The following is a 24,526-nucleotide window of genomic DNA, read 5'->3' on the forward strand; positions in this document are numbered from 1 at the left end:
TGAGACTGGCTTAAAAGGTATGAGATTCTCCCCGCCCCCGGGTTTCTTTTTAGTTGCTGCTGCTCCTTTAGGTGGGACTTGGATCATCTGCAAGCTTTTCTCCCCAGAGGCTAGGGCTGGACAAACAACAAAGACGAGCACTTGGATTCTCATGGAGGAGCTGCAGGTGGAAGGAAAACTCAGCCACCAAAACCCATCACAGGCTGTGTGATAAAAGTCACCGACATTGGCCACGCTGACTCTGGTAATGTGCAGCACCCCGTCGCCCTGGGCTCAAGGCCTTGTTACGCTAGGTGCTGTATGAACCCCTCGAAGACATGGGCGCTGGCCCCAAAAGTAGGCAACCTTGAGAATTTTAAACTGTGGAGGGGCCAGTGCGTCCCTTACCCTCCTTCCCTCCCCAACTCAAAACAGGCACTGAAAGGAAGAAAATAAAGCAAATTATAGGCAGAACCTCACCCTGAAACAATCCCAAAGCGGACTCCTCCCACCGTGTTACAAGTGAATAGAGAGGGGTGGGTCAGACAGCTGCACCTGTCTCTTACTGCGGTGGGTTCCCTAGTGCCGGCAGGGGGCTGGTCGGTGGACACCTGCCCCCTGCTGGAGGGACTCAGAACTGTTTTGACTGTACCCTACGCCTAGACCCTATGCTGTTAGCAGCTCACAGAGAGTCTCCATCACATCAAGCAGAAGGGTTTGTGCATTCGTAACAGAAGGATCCACAATCCTCATTGCCACAGTGTGCTAGGTAGCAGCCGGGGCAGCCACGCCTTCGGTACAATATAGTCCGAGACCTGCACAATGGAGAAACTCAGCATTCAGCAACAGCTGGCGCTTCTCCCTCCTGCAGCCAGAGCTGGGCCCTGCCTCAGAGGCAGCCTCCTGCATGTGCTTGGTGGTTTCCAGTTCCTGGGGACACGGGGGCGGCGGGAGAGATGACATCATGCCGCAACCCTGTGACAAACCTGTGACTGTGCGGCTGAGAGGTCAGTTTCACCATGAGGGAAAACAAACCACGTAGGGTGGGAAAAGAAAAAAACCACCCTCCAGGAACAACAAAGCAAAACCGCCCCCACACCAAATCAGGCTGCGGGCCACGCCTAGACACGACAGGGCTCTGAGGACCTCTGGTGGCTTCCTCTGGTTAGGACAGACAAACATTTCTGGGCATCTCTTGGGTCACAGCCTAAGACCAGAGGCCCTCAGCTATGGCCAAGACCCACACTGAGGCAATAAACCTGACAGCTGAGTTACTCTCCTGCCTTTAAAAGAGCAGAGTCTATTGTTGGCCCAACCTACACGCCGTCCCTCCCGTGCTAGGTTTCAGGGGGATTAACCAGGAAGGAAGTTTGAGGTTCTCAAGAAGAATCACATCATTTTCAAGAGTCCATTGAAACTCACTGCCCCGCTGAGCTCCCCTCCATGTGCCCGTGGGGAAGCTGATATCCTGACCCTGCTGCAGTTTCTGTTTTGGCGCTGCCATGCGTGGTGGTTCCGGGGAAGCCCTGCAGAAGATGTTCCTCAGAGCTGCCCAGAAATTCCCTGGGGGAAGGCCTGCTCCACAGGGGAAACTCTCTTTTAAGTTCTTCCTTAAGCAATTCCACCGCTGCAAAGTCTCAGAGCCAGGCTGCGTCAGGCCTGCAGAGAGCCGGAAGAGAAAAGCCAAGCCAACAGATAGACGCTAACCACTACCGCTAGCGGGGTCTCTTCAGAGAGGGACACCCTCTTGGGCTAGAAGAGAAGGTGTACTCCTCCCCATCCCTTCCTCCACCCCCATGCAATAGCCACCAAAGGAAACAAAGGGCAACATGACCAGGCCCCATTCCTCCCTCTCCCATGTGTTCCACCCATGTGGATCACATGCCATTTGCTTAAGCTGCAAGGATGTAGACTGTTCCCATGGGAAAGCCAACCCCTTCCGCTGAGTATGGCATACCTTGGAGAGCCACTCAGGATCTCCCCCTGGGGCAGTCAGCTCTACACGCAATGCATTTGGTCACACATGGGAATTACTGATCTACGCAGGATGCTTCTGAAGGAGGAAGGGCGGCCTTTGGGTTCAGTGTCTCAGCTAAGACTCAGGCGACCTACCTTTGATCCCTGCGGCATGTGAATCTTCGGCAAGTTGCTGGCTTTCGCTGCATCCCCACTCCCCAGCCATAAAACGGAGACAACACTGCCCTTACTTCCCAGGGGAGCTGGGAGAAGTTAATGGAGGGGTACAAGGACCCCTCCCCATTTTTTTTGTGTGAGTGTGGATTACAGAAGAGATTACCTAAAAGCGGGGTGAGGGTCTCCTCCTAGAAGGAATTCTCTTAGCATCTTCCCCAGGCCTACCAGAGCATCCCATCGTCCTCTTTGAACGCACCCAAATCCGGGACCAGTAACAATAAGAGTATTGTCTTAAAAAAAAAAAGCCCCCCCCCCCCTACACCCCAACAAAAAAAAGTTTGGCTGGGACTTTCTTTCACCCCTGCCCCACAGGGCCAACCCTGGTAGGCTTGATCCGTCCGTTTCATCCAAAAGAGCCATCTTCTTCACCAGTGAGTCTGGATCCACTTCTCTTCCCCCTGCTGCCTAGGAAGCGTCTCACAGCCTAGGAAAGCTCTGACCAGAAAGGGCATGGGCATGCAGCTGCCCGCATCCCTTTCTCTCCCAGTGGCCTCCACACCAGTGATAGGTTGGGACCAGGCGGTGTCATCCAGAGAACCCAACAAGCACCCACACAGCGTTGGAGGCAAAAGACACAAGGGTAAACAAGACTGCAATATTTATTTTGAAAAAAAGATAAATCAGATTCAGGAAGTGCCAATCCCTCACACAGCCCCTGTCCCACCACCTCATTGCACACAGCACCCGGTGGCTGGGCAAACCAGGGTCAGCCAGCCCCTCAGATCGAGCCGGATGGACTGGGCAGTTAGGGGGGAGAGAGGCAAAAAAAGAGGCTGACAGCACAAAGCTGATAGTTTTCAAGGAAGGAGGGTAAGAAAAGTTTACCCTACTAAAGCGCTGCAGAGCCAGACACATTGCGACCCCTTTCCAGAGTTAAATCTTGTTACAACTGACAGCAACAGTACATTAGTTTCAATGGGGCAGGAGAGACACAATCAAGTGAAGTCAATGGGGCCCTTCCATCCCACTCTGTGCATTGCAATGCCATTGGTTACAGCAGAGCAGAGCAGAGCAGAGCCCGCTAGAGAAAGATGGATTAGAGAAGGATTCCCCCGGCTGTGGCCTTTGCTGGATGATATCAGGTAGTAAGAAAAACCACACAAGGAGACACCAGCAATCAAATCACATTATTTCAGTGTACAAAGAACCACCTTAGGTTGCCTTCTTTGAGCTCCTCCGCTCCACAGGTTTAAACCAATTATAAAACAAGAGTGGAATTGGCAGCAGTTCAAGGCCAAAACTTGCAAGCGATTGTAAAACAAGGGGGGGTGTCTTTATTTAAAAGTTTGCCTGCAAAAGGCAAGGGGGGAATGGGGTTCTTAAAGAAAAGAAAAGAGGACACACCCAACCTTCAAGCATCACTCCGGGGTTCAGAACGGTCACTGTACACCACCAGGATAGGAGAGCCGCAGCAGCACCCCCCACTTCTTGGAGACCCAGCGGCAGAGACAGTGCTGTCGCATGATCTCATGTTGCTACGGGGTCCTTTTGGGTCTTGGCAAAGTACGCTACACAGCATTTGCTACAGCACAGCAAAAGGAGCAGTTAGCACTTGCGGTACATACGCTGGGTCAATTGTGTGTGCGCATTTCCTTAAGAGTTTGCAAAAATCCCCCATCACCTGTGCTTGGGTTTCCGCATTTAACCCAGTGAGGTACTGCTGTATATTTTGAGGGTGAAAAGAGAAGCACCACAAGCCATCATAACCCTGCCCCAAGTTAACGGGCCGAGGGAGAACCGACTGGAACAATGTGATGCCTCAACAGCTGTTCAGTGGGAAACACCTCGTTCACAGCAATCCCAAAGGCGGACCGTAGGCGCCTTCCTGTTTCAAAACCTCATCCCTATGGTCGAATAAATAAATAAGTTAATGTAGTGTTCTGCGCAGGAGACTGCCTGGAGATCGGAGGCTCATCCGGGGTGGGTTTGGATCCTCAGTAAAGCCAAGCTGCTCCTAATGATCACTTGTTTTCACCACATATGCCTTGAAAATCAGGCCCCCTCCCCCGGTGCCACAAAATGTGGATGGCCCCAGCCACTCAGCCAGGGACCGTCCTAATGCACCTGGCAACCGCAGTGGCGGCGAGGGGGATGCGTGGCAAACAGGAGGCCAGCAAAGAGAGCAGAATCTTCCACAAACAGCACAGGCAGCAGCAGCACGAATGCCCCACGGCTCACCCCATTCGACCCTTGACCTTGCAGCTAAGATGGCCAGTTGCAAGCAATGCGGATGCCAGATATGCTAGTTGCCAACTTGCATAGCATGGGCCAAACAGTTGGCATGGACTTTGGGCCAGACCTCAAGATTATTTAGGTGCCTAACTCCCATTGAAACCACTGGGGGTTAGGTACTTGGTCTTGGTCCTTATCCCTGCATGCCCAGGCTGTAACAAACCAATATCCTACAGCTCTCATTCTTGAGTCCCCAGCTCCCCTCATCCCAAATTATAATGCATTGGTGCTCTGCTCACAGCCCTCTGCCTCCACGTGCGCTGTCAATAAATGCACTTGTTAGGCTATGGGGCCGGAACCCAGCCCAGGGAACTGGGAGTGCTGAGGGTACAATCCCATAGCAGACAGAGGCTGGGGGGTGCCTGATCCAAGCATGGCCCTGCCTGTCCCCAACATGGGACCAGACCTCAAACCAATTCAAAGAGAGCTCCCAGGGTGGGGCCTTTCCCAGCTCCTCTGCCCCGAGGAGCAGAGCAAGAGCTCACAGTTTACCCAGCTTGGAGAGCTGCTCCTGCAAATCTGATTGGCAGGAAGGGAAGAAAAAAACATCACTATCTAGGCATCAACCACAGGACGGGGACCTACGTGACTCGGATCAAACTGGCACCAGGGGGCATCGCTTGCTGGGCCACTCCCAGCTCCGGCTGGCTACAGCTGGGGGAATCTACAGGCTGGGATCACTCATCCCACCCAACCCTGTGGGACCTCAGCTAAGGCACAGGCAGTGGGGAGGGGAACCCCAAACCCTCCTCGTCCCTGAATTTCTGTCCTTTCCGTACCTTCAATCTGGCTGACAGGGCTCAGGGCCGGAGGGAACAGCTGCCCCTACCCTGAGCACAGATCTTGGCCTCCCTGCAAGCGGCGTCCCGTGGCTGCTGCTCAGAGCCAGCTCAACCCTGCTCAGCGCAGGAGGCCTGGGGGGCCTGGCAGGGTGGGCAAGTACCACTGGGAACCAGAAGTGATCACAGCAGGACGCGGCCCCCTCCGGCACACAGGAGCCTGCCGCAGACATGGGGGCCTGCTGCAGCTGCTCTCTGTGGTGGAGTTGCTGGGCTCCCAGTCCCCTTGCTGCCATCTTCCCTTTACGCTTTGGGCAGCAACCAATGGGGCTATGCACGGGCAGGGGCTGTTCTCCACACACCAGGGCAGCGCCCGCTCTGCAAGCCTCTTCTCCCCCTCTTCCCCCTCCCACCCCAGCTGGCTCCCATCTCTCTGCTGCGGCACCACGGCCAGCAGGAGGCTAATCCGTTCTGCTCACTGGCTGCCACGTATGAGCTTGCACCGGGAAGTGTTGTGACATCGGTGGCCGGGCAGGGACACCTTGAACCCTGGTCTCCCATGTGGCACCATCCACTGATCCATATATGTATGTATGTATGTATGTATGTATGTATGTGTGTGTGTGTGGAATTCCATTTAGAGAGACAGGCCACATTTCCCCCCATCCTTGTTCCTCCAGATGCAGCTGGGCCCAAGGCTCCAGCCCTTTCACCAGTGCCATCCCCAAACCTCCCTAGAGCTGGGCAGTACCATGTCCCTTCTCCTTCCCACAAACCAGGCAGAGGACAGGGCGTTTCACCCAGCTTGGCTCAGACTCCCAAGGTACCGCTGGCCCAGGGCAGAGCCCGGCACAGGGCGAGCCAGCCACACAAGAGTTAATAAATAAAATCCAGCCCATGGGCATCAGCACTTCCTGGGCTACAAAATTCCCCTGCCACCCAGAGAGGGCCTTAAGGAGCCAGTGCATTTAAAATGCCTCCGCCTAAGGAGAGCAGCAAAGTTAGTAAAGAGTCAGTGTTAAAAAGAGCCCGTGTGGGTGGGCGGGTGTCACATCCTACAGGGCAGTGCTGCGGTGTCCCAGAGCGATGGCAGGCAGTCTCCAGGCAGGGGTAGGGTCCTGTGCCCCATTTTCCATCCGGGGAGCACATGCCCATCCTAGGGTGTAGCTGAGTCCCTATCCCACCCCCACTGGAAGTACCCAGCCTCTCCCAAGCGCTGCCCCCTCTCCTCTCTGTGCAGTGGTGCCGTGGAGACCGCTCCAGCTCACGTCTGCTCTGCTGCTGCCACCTGCCCAGCCACCTCTTCCTTGGCAGGGGGCTCCATGAAGATCGGGGTCACGGTGGAGGGCTTCTTCAACCTGTGAGGACCAGCCAGGAGCAACTGGTCAGACACGGGAGCGCTTGAGGGGCTGCAAGTGGGACCCTCCCACACTGGGTGCTGTCTAGGCTCAGGCCGTGCCGGGGGAGAAAGGGGCAGATCCCTGTAACCATAGGGAGCAGCTGGGATTTTGCTCAAGAGTGGTATTTACAGGGTTAATACGAAGCCTTTGGCTCTAAGAGGTTGGAGGGGGTTTTCCCCTCTCCCCAGGCAGGGACCCATCAGGGTTTTCTTTGCGAGAGGACCCAGCTGTGGGTGCAGGAGGGGAGCCCGCTAGCTCAGTGCTTTCATGGGGCGCTGCAGGGAACTTGTGCCCCTTCCCGCGCCCCCAGGGGGCGTGGCCATACTCACGAGTAGGGGGAGGCGGGCACGCCCACCACCAGGACGTGGTTCTTCTTACGGAAGAGACGCCACAAGCCTTTGTGGTTCCCACGGACGTCCAGGTCCCAGATGTGGAGGCACTAGGAGGGGAGCGGTGGACAGAGAGCTGAGGGCACGTACCGCGGCCCACCCTGCTGCGCTCTGTCTGCTGCTCTGGGCCCGCAGATCTGCTCGGCGGAGCAATGGAAACGCTGACCATGCCCAGGGCTCAGAGCGCTGAAAATCCCACGACTCCTCCCATGGCTGCTTGGGGAGAGCCGCATGCTCCCTCCCCTTCCCCTCAGCAGCCAGCAAATAACCCCAGCTCTTGATGCGTGAGCCAGCCTGATTCACAGGTCAAGGGGAGACTGCAGGGCAGGGGAGCAGAAAGCTGCCTCCTCCCGGGGACCTGACCACACACGTTCTGGTATCTTCGGTGCACGGGGGGCGGGGGGGCCTGCAGTCACATGGAAACTGGGCAGGGAGTCACCTTGGCAAGTTGAGTCCAGGTGGTAAAGTCGGCTTCGTGCTCCATCCGGATGTACATCACATACGTCTTGCCCTCTGTGTCGGGCAGGAAGGAGTCCTCGCATGGGTTCTTGCTGTGATCCAGAACCGTGGCCTCACTGAAATGGGGCACAGGGCTGGTGAGTGGGCAACCAAGGGTGTCTACCCACCCCCTGGCATGCGATACACATGGGGTCCCAGCCGATGCCGGCCTGCCGGAGGAAAGGCTTGGACCACTTTATGACCATCCATCTTTTATAAGGACATAAGAAAGACCCTTGATCTGACCCAGTAGGGCCTGTCTAGCCCAGTATCTTGCCTACCGACCGTGGCCAATGCCAGGTGCCCCAGAGGGAATGTCCCTCCAAGAGGATGGCATTAGCCATACCCCTGTGAATCCCAAAGCACTGGCAGGCCTTGTTACAGCCCTCATCTTCCAGGCCATGGGACACAGAACACTTACCCCAGGAGCCGGTGAATTTCAATCTCGTAGGCGTCCTTCTTTAGGCTGCATGGGAAAGACAGAGCGTCAAAGGCCAGCGTATGAGGAGGGAGGTTCGGCGAGATGGGCCACGTGCCACACACGGATGGCAACACACTTCATCTCCCAGCCAGGTCCAACGTCCCCGAAGACAGAACAGGGGAGAAGAGTGAGTGCCGGTGGTGTAGTTCCCGCAAAAAGCGTTCAGCCCCCTGGCGCTTTGGCGTAAGTGACATATGCTAGTGGGCGTCTGATCCAATGCACCTTGTGTCTCATCCCCTAATCAATCACGCTTTCTGCTCAGTAGGATGGAAAGCTACTGGAACAGTTGTGGGGCATGTCCGTTCAGAACAGGGGGGCCCTGGCAGAGCTACGTGCAGTGGAGGGGAAGGGGAGCTCAGAGCTGGAGTAGGGGAGCTACAGCAGGGTGGGTTGGCATTACAAGGTACAAGAGACAGAGCCCTTTATGCAGCAGGCTCTGGGCAACCTCCAGTGGTTCCTTCGCAGTGGGCTGGCACTCACCTCTCCACGTTACTGAGCTGCACATTTGGGACGGTGTTGAATTTGTGCTTCTTGAAATAGGCTTCCTGGGAACCAAGTGCAGAAAGGGACTTGTCAGAGGATCATTGCTCAGCAGGTCTGTCCAGCAATGCTCTGGCTCACGCCCCTTCCCTGGTCGATGCACCTAGCGAGCCCAGAGAGGCCACAGGGTGCGTGCAGAGGTCAGCTAGCAACTCCTGGCAATGCCCAGCGGGCAGCCTCTGCACCTCGGAGCAGGGAGGGGAGCCTGTCTACCGCCAGCCCTGCCCCCCAGCCTCACTCACGTGGAAGTACCCATTCATGTTGAGCCCCACGATGCCGAAGTGGTACGAGCGCGAGACGTCAGGGATAATGCATTCCCGGCCTTTCCGCTGCTCCGGCATTCGCATCCACATGTCCCAGTCCCACAGCTGGAGAAGGGAGAGGATGCTGCTTTAGAGGGGGAAATCTGGCTCCTGCACTGGGCGCCTGTCACGGATCACGCTGTTCCTTAAAAGAGCTCCTTAACCCCTGGAGATGGAAATACCTCTGTGCCAAAGCCTCCCTCCTCGGACTTCCACGCTTCCAGGCATGTGCACGCACGTTAGGTTGCAGATTGGATGCTGCACGCAGGCAGCCATTTGTTATGGCCAGAGCCCAAGCAGCACCCCCCGGCGTTTGTTATTGTAGGGCTTTTCAGCCAGATCGCTGGCACAGATGCACAGAGTACTGGCTTGACCAAGTCTCTGCAGCCAGCGGGGTTGATAACCCCTCAGATCCGGGGGCTCGGAATGCGGACGCCGTCCCTGTATCTAAAATGCAAAGAGCAACATGCATCACTTGCGGGAGCTCACAGCCCGGATGCTTCGAGGCAGTTCCTCCACTGGCTGCCCACCAAGCCTCACAGCTTCCCCCTCCCCACATGCCCGCAGCAAAAGGTGTGCCAGGGCTTCTACCAGGGAGAGCAGAGGGCACTCACCTTCTCAGGGGTTGGCCATTTCGGCTCCAGTTCATCCTTGTAAAGGCTTTTGCTCAGCACCCAGCCCAGACCAGGCATGGTCTCGACGCGGTACAGGAGCGAGGGGTCCTCGGCCGTGTGCTCGTAGCCCTGGGGAGCCATAAGGCAGCGTTCAGCGCACCCTCACCAGGATGCTGAAGAGGGCCACGGGGACCCCGGGAGCGCAGGTACACCAGGAGGCGGCGCTATTCCCAGCGCAGCAGGGCCAGTGCTTCCCCCTTCCCTTTGGGCAGGGGCTTCCTCACCAGCCTCTGGAAAGGATCAACACCTGCCTGCCCCACTCGCCGTCCCCCCTCCACATACATCCCCCCTCCTGCTCATCACATTTGGCTTCCCCTCCCCCACCCTCTCCTTCCCTTTCTATTTCTCCCTTCTCCTCCTCCGTTCACCCCCAGAAACCTCCCACCAGTCTCAGTTCTGCACCTCTTCCTGCTACTCCAAGGCCTCATTCAGAGGGGCCGGGATGCTAAACGTGTGAGGAACAAGCCCCACCAAATGGTGCACAGGGTGGGTGGAGTCAAGGGACAGGTTCCCAGGTTAGCATGGATTTGGGGGGTAGAGGGGACAGGTGAGGCAGGGAAGGTTGTAACACTGGAGCAGAGCACAGCTCAATACCGAGTTCTGCAGGGTAAATTCCAGGCACCTCAGTATCTAGGGGGGCAGACTGGGTGAGCTGAGAGGGTCTTCTCCAGCAGCGCATGCAGCCAGATGGACATTGGCCCTGGGCCCCCTTTGGAAAGGGCCCCCAAGCCAAGCAGCGTTGCAGCCTGGCGCCTGGGCAGAGGGGAGGATGGGTCGCAGCCCTACTCTGGTTTGGCCCCTCTACAACTCCATCTCCATCTGTGGAGGGATGGACGGATGGACCAAACCCTCACAGGCCAGGTCGTAACACCGGGGGCAGGCGCAGGATGGTCGGCGGGGGTTAAGCATGGCACAGACTCGGCGCTGGTGCCAGCGGCGGCGCCTGGGATCTCCCCAGCTCACATGGTACGCTTCTGTACCCCGTGAAGAATTTCTGGGGCCCCCACAGCCGCCTTTGCAGAGGGAAGAGTGTGCTGTGAATGGAGCCGGAGGCAGCAACCCCTGCCGAGCGGGCAGGAGGAACCAGCGCCTGGAGGAGATGAAGCACAGGGACACTGGACTTTATCGGAGTGGGCCTTGCTGTGGGGTTACAGAGACGGGAGAAGCGAAGCTCCATGAGCCTACCTGATCATTCCAAGCCGAGATGCAGTACAGGCTGTCGTCCTCCTCCAGTAAATAGATCGACTGGCTCAGGAAGCTAGAAACGAGGCAGATTACAGATAGGACCAGCTGTGCCCTTGGGTGCCCAGCTTGCCCTGGAAAAGGATGCTCCCTCACCTACTGCTACGGGACACAGCACCTCGATCCTAAATAATAAGCCCCTCTGACCTCCAGCTGGGCAGAGGAGATAACAGAGACGCCTAGGAACCCGCAGTCCTGGAGGATCTTTGCTCAGACCCACTAGGCAGGCAGCTCCCACCCTCACAGCCAGGGAGGATGCTGGGGAGAAATTAAGGCAGGGAACGGAGGAGAGGGACAGTTGCCAGCCTCAGCGCAGGGCTAAATGTGGGTCAGCTAGGGCCAGGGGATGCTCAAGGCATTTTGCCACCTGCGGGAAGTCACTTAAAGTAGCCTGTGACCCAGCGATCAGGGCTCAGCAGAGGAGCTCAAAACGACAGTGGGCCAGATCCTCCACTGATGTAAATCAGTGTAGGCTTGTGACTCCAATGGAGCTACAACCACTTACCTCAGTGGAGGATCTGGCCCAAGTTATTGCTAGTCCCTGTAGTAATTCCTCTGCCAGCACCCACTCTCCACGGCTCCCAGAACCAGCCTCAAGTGCTCATATATTAAGCTTCCAGGCCCCGCTGTGAGGTAGGTACTGCAAGTACCGAGCCCATTTTACGGATGGGCAAAACAGAGGCATGACAAGTTCCAGTGATGTCCCCGCCTCAACTCCCAGTAAGTCAACAGAAGAGCAAGGAGTTCTAGCAGCACTGACCCCTCACCATCCAGGAAGCTGTCTAGCAACTAAAAACCGGAGGGATGGAGGTTCTGACACATGCCCTCTTTGTAATCGGAGTTTGGTTGTGGATAACGGGGTCACCCCCATCCCAGCATCCCAGTAGAGTGAAGAGCCACTCGTTTCTGGTCTGGCAAGACAGAGACGCGTGGCTGGGCCTCCTAGGCGACAATGGAAGCTGCATGTTACGAGTCTCACCTGAAGAAGTCAATGGAGATGTCCAAATCTTCTTCCAGCACCACAGCGAACTTGGCATCCTGGGAGTGAAACGAGAGATGTCAGCAGGACAGAGGGGACTATTCATTTAAGCAGTGAAAACTCCTGGTTTTGACAAAACCCTGGCTGGGATGCTTAGTTGGGGATTGGTCCTGCTTGGAGCAGAGGGTTGGACTAGATAACCTCCTGAGGTCCCTTCCAACCCTGACATTCTATGATTACATGACTAAGGACACACCAGAGACATCTCACGGCATCCCCTTGTCTATGCTATCCTCAGCACTCGGCCACAACAAGCCTTGTCGACGTTATTCGCACCAGGCCTGTCTTGACTCAAACCCAACACGGTGGTGCTCAATCATGGATGCTACCTCAAAGGCAGCCATTTTGCTTCATTTCACAGCAATCGCTCCCGTGAGATGAGCATAAGGGAAGTGGGATCAGTGACACCCAGGAATTCGGCATTCCCAGAGCCAGCAGCAAGGCACCCAAGCTGCTGCCCTGAATGTGTTTCACTCCTTCTCCCCTGCCACGCTCCTAGGTGCTGCACCACAATGAGACTTTCTGATGCCTAAGTGTCCAGCCCGTCCCCCAAGTGGGTCCCCAGGCACTCGTACAGGGAGTGGAACTGCCCGGCGCTGAGAGAAGAGATGGTTGAGATGTGGGGAGGAGGGACTTTCTCACCGGGTGCAGGTTGAAGGTTGCTGTCAGACTGGCTTTGTAGTGCTGCGGGAAGAGACACGGGCATTAGCAAATACGGCTGCCGAGGTTTCTATCCCCGCCAGGCACTGATGAATGGTTGCTATTGGCGGGCACCACTAGGGGAGCATGGATCCAGAGCGCACTACTGCTGCCAGGTCCGTGATCCACCCTTTCATTCAAGCAGTGGAAACCAGGATCGCCCAGAGGATTCAGGGGGCATGGGGCAAAGCGGGGGAGTGGACATAAAAAAAGGTGCCACCCGCTGCGGCGCTTGTACTCACCGGGTGGTGCTCCAAATCTTCAGCGTCGGGTCCTTCACTCGCTTCCTGTCTTTGGCAGCACTGAAGGACCTGCCACTGAAAAGCTGGAGCGAGTGAAGGACCCACTGCCCAAGTGCCGCCGAAGACCCGGATCACCGCTCAGCGAGTAAAAATTAAAAAAAGATGCCTCCAGCCAGGGAAGGGATTCTTGGCCAGGGCTCGTGGGGCCCCTGCGGGGCTCGGGGCAAATTGCCCCACTTGCTCCCCCATCTGGGTGGCCCTGTGGAAATTTCTGCATTTATTGCTCTAGGTCAGTGGTGGCCAAACTGTGGCTCATGAGCCTGAAGTTACCGTTAAAGTGCGGCTTGCGGAGCCCCCATCTCCCGCACCCCATTCTCCATCTACCAGATTTGGTGGGGAGCTCGGGACCCTTGCCTTGCAGCAGGGTGGTAGGGTAAGCGGCTTCTGCCCAGTGGGGAGGGGGTCTCGGAGCTTCTGCCCTGCAGGGGCTTGGGGCTTCCGCAGGAGCAGGGCTGAAGCCCCGAGCCCCGGCTCTCGAATGTCTGAAGATTATCATATGTGGCTCAGAGGGTCAGTAAGTTTGCACCCCCCCCACTCCCAGGTCCTGGATTCAAGCCCCACCACCAGTCTGTGTGGGGCACACAGTGAACCAGGGAGAGGGGGAAGAATTTCCCTAAGTGAAGCCAGAGGAGCAAGTAGGAAGGGCCCCTCACCTGGGACACTCGGGCATTTTTAATGCTGATGGGCGTGTGCTGGATCCCTTTCAGGCCAAACAACTCCACCACATCCATTGGCTCCTGGAAGAGAGAGACACGAGACTCACTTGCCGCACGGGCCCCAGGTCTGTTTACACCTTTATGCTCAGCCCCTTCTCTAGTGTGCACGGTTGGCAAGCCAGGACATAGGGCATCTGACACTTCAGGCAAGAGCGGGAAACACCCCTAAATGGGCCTAGCTGCACAGTGCTGCGCCATGGTGACCTGCAGAAACATGCTGCCTGACCTCAGTGGATAATCAGCTCATGCCCTGAAGCATGAGCATTGATAACCCCTGTAATGGTTAACCCAGCTTGTTTCACTGAAGCTGTACATTAGATATGCTGACTCATGCAGGCGTCTAATCCTGCTTTATGTGCATACAGCACTGAAAAGAATGAGGGGGGGAGCACATTCCATGGGTACATGCAACAGCTGTGTTTTATACGCATACAACAGAGAGAAGCTTCCTTTATCATCCAGCATGACACAAGGTCACTTCCCTAGATAAGCAGTAATCCCATTAGAGAGCCTCTTAATTATCCCAGGCCCTGTGCATCCAAAGTCCAGCCTCTCCTCTCCCCCACCCGCAGATCCCCACTGCAACCGGAGAAGGGAACTTGGATTGTATCAAGCACCAAGGGTTTATGCTCTGCCAGACACCCCAATAAAATGACAGCACAGCATTCAGCATCTTCTGTGCCACTCGCGAAAACAGGCCCAGCGTCTATGTTGCTCCCTCATAGGCCAGGGATCTTGCTTCTGCTGCCATGGCAACGGGATGCAGCTATCATTAGCTGCTCTCACTTACAGAGCATTGGGCACTGTGGCAAGTGTCTAAAAAGAGGATTTTCCTCCCCTCTTCCCCCAAAACCCCCCACTACTGGTATAATTCATGTTCTTCCTCGCAAAGAAACAGCTCTGTTCATCTCACTCCATCATTCCCTGGCACTAAATCGAGTGATATTTTATATAGCACGGCAAGAGGTGCTGTATGAACAGGAGAGACGGAAACTCCGGGTCTGGTGGAGGGGAAAAAACCAATAGTCATCCCTACCCCGCAGTACATGCCAGACCCCGTAACAGTATCTGCAATCAATGCCCACTAGACACAGCATGTCCTGAGCCCCTTAGACTGCTAGCCAAGTGCCAGTCTGGGAATTGGGAGATCTGGCTTCCGCTCCAGGCTCAGCCAGTGTGAGAACTCTGGCGCCTCCCTGCCCAGCCAAACCACAGGGACACAATACAAAGCGGAGTCACCAGCGAAGCACTTGGAGACCTAAAGAGGTGAGAAGTTCCACACAAGCATTCAGCATCTGGTTCTGTCCACGGCGAGGTCTCAGCTTACAGACTGAGGGAGAAGATGAGGTTTACGGGGAAAGGCCAACCGAAGGCAGGTTGTTTTAAGGGGCTGACCACTGTGCCCCCGCCCCCCCATGCCAGAACTATGCAGTGTGACAGCTTCAAAAGTCACACCCAGCTGCAAGTCAGAGAGTCTAACGCAGGTTCCAATCTTGAGACAGATTCGTGGGGCACGGGGTGGTTACGCTGTTTATTTTGGCTTAGTGGTGCATCAGGTCAAGCCTGGATTGGAAGGGGTCTGATGGACATAGGGGTGCTTGGTGGGGAACAAGGAGCTGCACCCTATGTATAGGAATCTCGAGGTCCGAGGGAGCAGTTTCAGCACTCCAGACACGAGGCCGAGGCCGTGACTGAAAGCCATTAAGGCTGAATGGCTCTCATTTCCAGACAATGGAGCAGCCATCATGGGGGCTTCTCCTTATCTGATCCGGCTGGACAAATGGAAGAAAATAGTTGGAGACAAATGGAAGATTTCACCCCTGGCCCTGTAAGAAAGCCCTTCAGGTGTGTCTATTGTGCATTGTAAACCGGGTCTGTGGGACCTGGGCTTGCGCTGCCAAGCCCACACTTGAGTGTCCTCACTGCATTGTAACCCCGGGTTTACAATTACTGCACCCGGGTCTCCCAGCCATGTTAACATGTCCATACTGCGCTACCCAGACCTTCTGACGCAGGTCTGCAGCTTGAGCTATGATCAGGCTGCAAAACAACAGGGTTTAGATCAAAGTCTCCGAAGGACGGGGGCTCTGACCCACCCCTTCAGCAGGTTTCAGGCCCCAGGTCCTGTGCGTGGACACAAGTGGGACTTGGGCTCAAACCTGAGTCAGTCTAGGCTCAGTGTGCAGCACAGAAGTACCTTGATAAGTGGGGTCTGGCTCATGCAGGGAGAGGATTTTGAGAAAGGGGTTTCCTTAGGAAGGGAATCACTCTCCAGAAAGCAAATGGAGACCAGGCTGGCTCCTAACAACTCTTGGGCTTGCCAAGAGAACGTGTTGGGTTTGTTCTGTTCCTCTAACCAGTGGGAAGCTTGTCTAACTGAGCTCGTGGCGAAGCCTAACATCAGACAGGTATAGACAAGTGTGGTAGCTGGTTGTTGTTTTAAAGTCACTGTCTCTAATACTTCGCTCCATCTGCTAAATAAACCCACTTCATTTCAGAAGGACGCTCGTGTCCACCTAGCGCCGGATCTCAGAGGGAAGGAGCACAAAGGAACAGTCAGGCCTGGGAATAAGTGGAGCTGGGTGACTAACTGACCCTGTGAGTCACTGGCCATTCAAAACCCAACCAACAAAAAAGAGTCCATTTGGGCCGACCTGACTGAACTTTTTCAGAGTTTTCAGGGAAGCAGAAAGGAGTTGGCAATAAGTTTGAATTAAAAAAAAAAAAAAGGTTAGTTTTCAGGCATTTTTAAAGGGTTACATTAATGGGGAGGTGACCCAGGTACGAATTCCTGCTCCGGAACAGGGATTTGAACCCAGATCTCCCCCTCTTCCAAGTGAGTGTTCAAACCACCAAGCTATCAGCTACCCGGAGGTAGGGCTCTTAAATTCTAATGAATCTTTTGCGCTGCGTGCAAATAACTACACAGTGGAACAAGGACTGAGCCTAGGTCTTCCACTTCTCAGGTGAGTGCCCACCCACTGGGCTAAACATTACAGAGTGAGGACTGCCCCACTGCCACCTCCATAGGTAGGCCCTCATGACTCTACTCTGAGCCAAGGTTTTGGGCTGAAACTTGTTCAGTGAGTTCACGTCAAATTCGACCCAAAGTGGCGAATAGTTCCACATCCAACGACACTTGCGTTCGTCAGCGAATAAAGGAGTCATCCAAAAAGTTTCACTCTCGTATAAGGTGGGATGTCGTACACTGATCTCGGTCAAAGAGTGGGAGAATGGTGAAATTCTACCCCAGGACAGGAAAGGACATGAGGCCTAACCCCAAGGGTAGGGGGGCTCGCAGAGGGACCAGAAAGGGGACAGAGGTGCAAGCTGCCCCATAGCTGAGACAAGATCCCATGGCCGCTCTCCTTGTAAAAACAGACTGACCATGGCAAAGTCCCTAGAGGAATCTCTGGCTCTTCTCACAGCTCGGAAACAGGGAGAAAGATCTTCCCGTTAGAGGGCACGCTGGGTTCTCTTTCATGGCCCGAAGCTCTGTGACCATCCGGGGCACCCTGCACCGTCAGTCCACCTCCGAGCAGCCGCCCCTCCAGGACACCTGACAGCACCATTCAGTTTGTTTATTTCAGCAGGAGTGGAAGGGGGCTGCAGACAGACGTGAATCAGAATGTGGACTCCAGAGGGCAGCTGACACCTCTTGCCCCCTCTGTTCTAGCCCCACAGCCTCCAGGCATTTTAAAGATACAGCAAATAAGGTATCAGGAGCCCCAGTCACGGACTAGGACCCTGCTGCGGTAGGCGCTGTACAAAACCCAGAACAAATACATAGCCCCTTCCCCAGACAGCTTCCGATCTAAGCCTGAGACAAGAGACAACGGCCAGCTTGACATGCAACAGGCTTGGCACACCAGCAGCCTAACCGCCATCAAAACGAAGATGCCCAGCGGGAAACAGAGCTGTGAAATTGCTCCATCCCAATGAGCTGAGTGGGATTTCAGAACCCAGCGAGGAGCCCACTCCAGGAGCTGCCCTGGGGTGGGCCGAAAGGGGACAAGGACGACAGCAGCTGCCTGTTCCTTTCCCTCTTCCACATTCAGTGAGAGACACCCCCCAACTCACTGCGGGGGGAGATCTTACCTCATAATACCCATCAATAAAGACTGTGATCATCTGGGGGTTGACCCCTTGAGCCGACAGCAGGGACCGCAGCATCCTAGGGGCCAGGAGAGAAGAGAGTGGGAACGTGTTTGCTTGAAAGTCTGGACTCTCTTTAACAGATGACTGAACGCCATGGCCACGGGGAGAGGGGACGCCATGCAAGAGTCTCGCACAAGCGTCTTCTCTCAGACGGAGGGGGAAGTGAGCCCTCCCAGACCCCAGGGTCAGGCCCCTGCTCTCTTTCCTGGGAGTGTCCAGCCCTTCTCCTGTGGAGGGCGCTGGGTGAGAGATGGCCACCTGGCAACACCCTGAGCCAGTGATGAAACTTGGGCAACAGAAGCAGGAGACAGTTCAACACGCAAGTGAGGCCTAGATCCCTTTGGGGAAGGGGGGGCTAGGTCCTTGCAAATCCAGACATTGCCCCCTACTCCCTTCCCATGGCTAAGCTGAGAGCGGAACGCCTATCACCATTCAGAGCTGGCCAGCAGGGATGGAGAAAAATCCCTTGAGGGCTACACAACACATTAACCTGCCCCCAGGACAAAGCCACACACCCGTGGGGCATTCTGAGCCCCACCACTGCCTGCTCCCACGGGGCTTTGTGGCTGGGCTACTCCAGAGCTGGCCACTGGGAAGACGCCCCAGAAGCATTCTGGGAAAGCAAAGGAGACTGGCAGGCGACGCCTCCCGCTAATGACATCAGAGAGTTGGCTCCCCAAGAGGACAGTGGTGCCCGCATAGCCAGGACTGAGAAGCAGAGCTGTTCCCAGTGCTCCTTCTGCACTAGCTGGGGATGGAGTGATCTAACCGGGCTTCCCCAGCTTGGCTTTCTATGGCCCCTGCAACGGAGATCCAGTGCTTTCCCTGGGACATCCCTCCACGGACCAGGTAGCATCCCACCCAGCACTCACCTGTACAGGTAGTTGGGTCTGTTCCCTGCAATGACAGCCACAGGCACATTCAAGACTTTATTGTCCTTGAGCTGGAAAAGAAAATGTTTGTGATAAGGGCCTTGGGAAGCCACTAGGGGCCACCCGCCCAGTCCCGGGCCCTGAGGCGAGCCAGTGACATCTGCAAGGTTTAGGAGCCCTGCCCGCAGTCAGGGGATCTCCTGAGAGTCATTCCACCACCCAGCTTCCTTCCCTTTAAGGGCAGGGCTTTATTTCAAGAGGGGACAGCACTGTTCTCATCCCACCTTGAAACGGAGCAGAAACCCTTTGCCCGCAAGGCGAATCCTGGTGGAAGGATGGCCTCATTCGGTCTGTCTTAGACACCTTCAGATGCCCTCCTGCCCCACCACGACAGGCTGGGATCCGGGCAGGGCTAGGCCCGGCCAGTACTTGGCTGGGGGACAGCTAAAGAAATCCCGGGGCTGCAGGGAAAAGTTACATGCTGATTATTAAGGCAAGGTTCTCTCTTTGGGACTGATCCAGGCCTCAGCCTGGCCTGAGAGGGATGCTAGGCGGCTGGAGATACCAGCTGTCAGGTAAGAGATACCACAGGAGTCCTGCCCGCTTGCTGCCATTCGGACCTGAGAGTACTTTTTGCTGGACCATCACAGAGCCCTGGACCAGAAGGAGCGCCAGATCAGGAGGTCATCACAGGCCTCCCCACACCGAAGCATTACAGCTCTCAGGAGACTGGCCGGTTGTGCACCACGGGCAGGGAATGGAAGAGCTGGAGATGCCATGAATGCCCCAGGCCCCTGCAATGGCAGGGAATGGATGTAGCGAGACAGACACCGGTTTGTAAGAACACTTGTGCCCTAGCTACACACTGCTGCTCTACAATCATCCCTGGCCACTGCAGACACACTGCAGCATCCTTCCCTTCCTGGGCAGGGCTGGAATTATGGCAGCCATGTGCATTCTGGGAGCCTGCTAGAGGAGGCATAGCGCGCAGCAGACCAACATGATTTTAGCTGGAGCCCTCCAGGTGCCGTCTATATTTAAGCCTCCTGCAGATGTTATGCCGGGTGAGGGCCACATGGGGCTCCATGCTCAGCTGGAGACAAGGGCTTCCCGCTCCCCTTCCTCTGCTCGGGTTTGGAAGGGGGGCTCTGGCCGCTGCGCACTCACGGGATCAGGGTTGAACTCGATGGGCGTGGGGTCTTTGCAGCTGCAGACGCTGCCATAACCTTCCACCTTGGTGCAGAACCTCCGCCGCCGGCGGTTCAGTTCCGTGTCAGGCCAGCGGCACTCGGCATCTGCAGAAGAACGGGAGACTAGCCGAGTTCAGAACACCGCTCTGGGAGAGGGGGAAAGCAGGCAGCTCATCCCTTTGTGCCAGGGCAAGGATCCCAGGGCACAGTCCTCCTGCCCTGCCACTTCACTGCCCCTGCCTGCAGCCTCAGCTGTCGTGCCATGGCTAATTACCTCTAGTGGCAGGAATTCAGTGGCCACCTGGGCTGAGCAGATGCCTTCGCTGGTGGGTAAACCCTACATGGGCACAGAAGGCCATGGCAGCTGGATCAGCACAGAAAGGATGTGAGCTCTGAATAACATGGTCCAGAGAGATGTCTTGCAACTTCCATTTTAAGACCCACCCTCGGCATTGACAAACAATCCCCTGGAAGCAAGGAAAGGAAACCCACTCCTTTATCTTCTCCCCTGCTCCTGGCAGAAGCATGCTGGTTTGTTACTGTAGGGTTGCTAAGAAAATAAGGGTGAGCACTGGATTTACAACAGAAGCACCAACTCCATTTTAACTGCCAGTCCTGTATTAAATGAGGGCAGCGACTTTAAAAAAAGGAAAAAAAAAAACCCAAAAAACAAACCCACTGCTTCCTAGCCCCCAGAGACGGCCCTGTCAGAACAATGGGGGCTGAAGTCAGCCCCCATCACCCTCCAGTGCAAATTCCTCGCTGAGGGGCTCGCACACCATTCTGCCTCACCCTCCCAGAAGAATGCTGTCCCTGAGGTATGGGAGCAAAATTCTTAGAGAGAGACCCCAAACTTCCCCATGCCCTCCAGAAGGTCACACAGTGCTGGCATCTGATTACCTGTAGGCCAGCAGCACCTCTAGGCCACCGCTGAGCTCAGAGCTCCATTGCGCTAGGCGCTGTACAGCCACTGTGAGAGACAGCATCTGCCCCACAGAGCTTGCAAAGTGTGGGGCACAGAAAGGTGAGTGGACTTACACAGTATCAGTGGCAGAGCCAGGAATAGAATCCAGGTCTGAGCCAAGAGCCCTATCCATTAGGCCGCACTGCTCCCTCCTCCCAATCATTTCTCATCTCCATGGGGCCAGGTGTACAGCAGACTTCTGTTCCTCCACCCTTCTCCGCCCACAACTGAGAACAGGGGCTGATCTCTTCTTGAGAGGGGTTCTCCAGACGCAAGTGCTGAGGCAGATCAGGGGTCTCGCCCCAGCGTCTCTCTCTCTCCCCCGGCTCCCACCTCTTATCCAGATGAGGCTCTGCAATGGGTAGGAGGTGCCCACCCTCCCAGCTGCTCTCTGCCCCGGTCTGCAGGAGCCCCCCAGGGCTGGTGCAACCTATTAGGCAATCTAGGCAGTCGCCTAGGGCGCTAGGATTTGGGAGGGCGGCATTTTCTTCAACGGCGGCTGCATCTTCGGGGAGGAGATGGAGCAGGGGTGAGCTGGGGTGGGGAGCTGCCGCATGGCGGGCAGGGGGAAGCCTGCCGCAGGCCTGGGGAGTGGGGCTGGACAAGGGAGCCTGGGGTGGGGAGCTGCTCAGCATGGCAGGCAGAGGTGGGGGAGCTGCCAGCGGGTGGGGGAGGGGGTTGCCTTCAGGGCAAGTGGGAGCTGCTGCGGGGGCGGGGGGCACTCAGGGCGGGGAGGGCAGGGGGCTGCCGCAGGGCTTGGGGAGGTGGGAGGGCACAAGGTGGAAGTTTTGCTTAGGGCATGAAACATCCTTGCACCAGCCCTGGAGCCCCCCTGAGGCCTACCTTCCACAGAGGTCAGCTGGACTTCGGTTTTCAGCAAGACGGGGTCCCCCCATGTGGAGAGTGCCGGGGACTTGGAATGCTTCTCGCCGTACACCTCACCTGAGGGGCGGACATGCAGTCAGAGTCAGGCTGCTGCCGAATGGTGCTCAGGTGCCCATCCCCCTGGCGGCTGTACAGAGCCAGCCAGAACCCACGTCATCACGGAGAGACCAGCTGGACCTCCTGCCCTCCAATAATGGCAGGAGCTTGAGAAGGAGACATGCCTCCCTCCCCAACACACTCAACCTGCACCCAGGGAGCAGGCCCCCATGGCCAAGAGATGCCGAGGTATGAGCAGAGTTGACTTCACCTCGCAGGGATTATGCCCCCTGCCCCTACTCACTGAGGGGACGCCATTTCCGTCTTTAGCCAGAGTCCTTCCCTTCTGCCTCCACTCCCATCCAGCCCCTGGGCCCGGCCGGAGCAGGGCTCTCACCTCCTTTCTTCCCCACAAAGCTCCACATGTCCCTCCAACTGAGGGACGAGATGACCTGGCTTCCCAAGCTCTTCAGGAGGCTCTTTGCCGAGTCTTTAAGGTGGAAGGAGCCTTCATCCTGGAATGGAACAGAACACATGATGAAGTGGCATCTTCCCCTGCTCTGAACCAGTAGGATCCATCTCCCACTGCAGCCAGCAGGGTGGTCTTCCCATCACCCCACTCTAAACCCCACTGGAGGCTCAGCCAAGGAGAGCCACGTTTCAGAGCTGGCCGTTGGAAGGTCTCTTCCACTCAATCCCCAGCAGAGCTCGCAGATGCACACCAGCTACAGGGAGATGCACCCCCATGCAGATTGAGGGTGCTAAGCAGACCCACAGAGACGGTCAAAGCAGCCACACATTTCCGACTCGAGGTCATTGCCCTTGGAAAGATCAGACAGAAGGACAGACATTGCCCCTGGGTCACAAGGGGCATTAAGTTGCATTATGGATTTAAAAAAAGAGTTAATCTTAATTCCTCTGGGGAACGTATCTTTCAAGCGATTTCCCAACTGAGACAGGTGATGCCCCACACAGGTGTCAGTCAGAAATCAGGAAATGGAACAGTTTAAATATGAGGGCACCAAGGTGTTTTGGACATCTCATGTTTCAGAGAAGCTGCAGCTGAAGGACGCTTTACAGGACAGAAAATGCACAAACCCACAACAGCATACAGCACTGGAGTGACAGAAAACAAAGGGGGAGGAAGACACCCATCTAGACGCTCTTCCCACTCACGCTGGTGGGAGACAGGGGTAACCCCATTCTGCTCAACAGCAGTACTCTGGGGTTACATTTAAGAGTTTTCAAACAAACAAGCACCCTTGTGCTTTCTCCATGTTGGGGAGCAAGAGGGGGCTATTTGGGAGGCGCCACTCATAAGCATCTGCAAAACTCACACACGATCCTCCTTCAAAACTCCCCTTTGCCAGGATGGCTATAAAAAAACTTGACAACGGTTCGGCTGCTGGGTGTGCTGAGACCACTGCCTGTCAGGCTGACCAGTATGGCCGCATTGTTTCCGTGGGCTTCTCAGTCTGTCCATATTCAACTGATGCCTCTTGTCTTATATTTAGATTGTAAACTCCTTGGGGGCAGAGACTGTCTTTTTGTTCTGCGTTTGTACAGCACCCAGCACACTGGGCTCCTGGCCCGTCACTGGGGCTACTAGGTGTTACTGTAACACATAAAAGTTACATATTATTTGTATTATGGGACTGCCAAGGAATAAGCTGGAGGAGAATGGGGCTTGCTGTCTGACACGTGTGTTAGAACACTCATGAGACAAGACTGCATGGAGGCAGAGCCGGTGATTTTATCTGCAGTCTCCCTCGGCGTCGGACCCACCTACCTTAATGGAGAAGATCAGGATGCGACCACGAGCGACCATGTTGAGGAAGAGGACCATGGCTTCATCTTCATGGGGTGAGTAGGTGTCAAATACTCTCTTGGCCATCACGTGACCCTGTAGATGTTCAAACACACGGCACAGCCTGCATGATACATGTATAGCAGGCCCCCAGGCAGGAATGCCACCCAAAACTCCTCACTGGAGTAAGGAGAAATGCCAAGCAGTCCACTTAGGAAGGAACTATCAGTTTCACGCATCCAAAATGGGAAATGACTGCCTGGGAAGGAGTATTGCAGAAAGGGATCTGGGGGTCATAACAGATCACGAGCGAAATGAGTCAATAGTGTAACACTATTGGTGGTGGGGGGGGGAAGCAAGCAAGCATCATTCTGGGATGTATTAGCAAGAGTGTTGTAAGCAGGACATGAGAAGTAATTCTTCTGCTCTACTCCGCGCTGATTAGGCCTCAGCTGGAGTATTGTGTCCAGTTCTGGGTGCTGCATTTCAGGAAAGATGGGGACAAATTGGAGAAAATCCAGAGAAGAGCAACAAAAATGATTAAAGGTCTAGAAAACGTGACCTATGAGGGGAGATTGAAAACAATTGGGTTTGTTTAGTCTGGAGAAGAGTAGACTGAGAGGGGACATAGTAACAGTTTTCAAGTAAATAAAAGGTTGTTACAAGGAGGGGGAAAGGAAATTATTCTCATTAACCTCTGAGGATAGGACCAGAAACAATGGGCTTAAATAGCAGCAAGGGAGGTTTAGGTTGGGCATTAGGAAAAACTTCCTGCCGAGTGATTAAGCCCTGGAAGAAATTGCCTAGAGAGGTTGTGGAATCACCTTTGTAAGAACAGATTGAACAAACACCGGCCAGGGAGGGGCTAGTTATTATGTAATCCTGAGGGCAGGGGACTGGACTAGATGATCTCTCGAGGTTCCTTTCAGTTCTCTGATTCTACGATTCACCCAACTTTTTACCAGCCGTAAGGATGAGCGATGGGGAGGGGGAGGGGAGAAGCAGAGCCTTAGGGGAAGAGGCTGCCGGGGGGGGAGTGCTATGGTTCCGGTACAGGTGGCCCCCACACTTTTAGAGACCTTCCGTTGCCCCTGCATCCTGGCACTTTGAGAAGCCAAAAATAGAGTTAAGTCTGCCCTACATGAGCCA

At 55.5% G+C, this 24,526-nt stretch overlaps 1 protein-coding gene and 1 long non-coding RNA gene across 4 annotated transcripts in view; both read right to left on the minus strand.

The window, feature by feature from the left end:
* Window positions 1-421: 421 nt before the first annotated feature.
* On the minus strand, window positions 422-2,192 carry LOC116839237 (uncharacterized). The gene is made up of 2 exons (XR_012656330.1): window positions 1,453-2,192; window positions 422-909 (listed from the first exon to the last, which is right to left on the minus strand). It is a non-coding gene; the product is annotated as an uncharacterized LOC116839237 (long non-coding RNA).
* A 3,453-nt stretch (window positions 2,193-5,645) lies between these two features.
* Window positions 5,646-24,526, minus strand: part of POMGNT1 (protein O-linked mannose N-acetylglucosaminyltransferase 1 (beta 1,2-)) — a 28,960-nt gene continuing 10,079 nt past the window's right edge. For 2 of the 3 annotated variants that reach the window (XM_032805030.2, XM_032805031.2), the window contains exons 5-21: window positions 23,360-23,473; window positions 21,968-22,085; window positions 21,493-21,591; window positions 19,663-19,790; window positions 18,496-18,566; window positions 17,564-17,639; window positions 13,403-13,486; window positions 12,391-12,432; window positions 11,689-11,747; window positions 10,653-10,725; window positions 9,408-9,536; window positions 8,734-8,859; window positions 8,432-8,496; window positions 7,892-7,936; window positions 7,412-7,547; window positions 6,913-7,022; window positions 6,358-6,541 (exon numbers count right to left, since the gene is read on the minus strand). In XM_032805030.2, the coding sequence (XP_032660921.1) occupies window positions 6,448-6,541; window positions 6,913-7,022; window positions 7,412-7,547; window positions 7,892-7,936; window positions 8,432-8,496; window positions 8,734-8,859; window positions 9,408-9,536; window positions 10,653-10,725; window positions 11,689-11,747; window positions 12,391-12,432; window positions 13,403-13,486; window positions 17,564-17,639; window positions 18,496-18,566; window positions 19,663-19,790; window positions 21,493-21,591; window positions 21,968-22,085; window positions 23,360-23,473 (1,569 nt within the window). In that variant the 3' untranslated portion in view covers window positions 6,358-6,447. Of the gene's footprint in view, window positions 6,542-6,912; window positions 7,023-7,411; window positions 7,548-7,891; window positions 7,937-8,431; window positions 8,497-8,733; window positions 8,860-9,407; window positions 9,537-10,652; window positions 10,726-11,688; window positions 11,748-12,390; window positions 12,433-13,402; window positions 13,487-17,563; window positions 17,640-18,495; window positions 18,567-19,662; window positions 19,791-21,492; window positions 21,592-21,967; window positions 22,086-23,359; window positions 23,474-24,526 lie in introns of all 3 variants that reach the window. The other variant, XR_012656223.1, reaches the window with a different exon arrangement.

The sequence above is a fragment of the Chelonoidis abingdonii genome, chromosome 7 (genome assembly GCF_003597395.2).
Source record: "Chelonoidis abingdonii isolate Lonesome George chromosome 7, CheloAbing_2.0, whole genome shotgun sequence".
Classification (NCBI taxonomy): domain Eukaryota; kingdom Metazoa; phylum Chordata; order Testudines; family Testudinidae; genus Chelonoidis; species Chelonoidis abingdonii.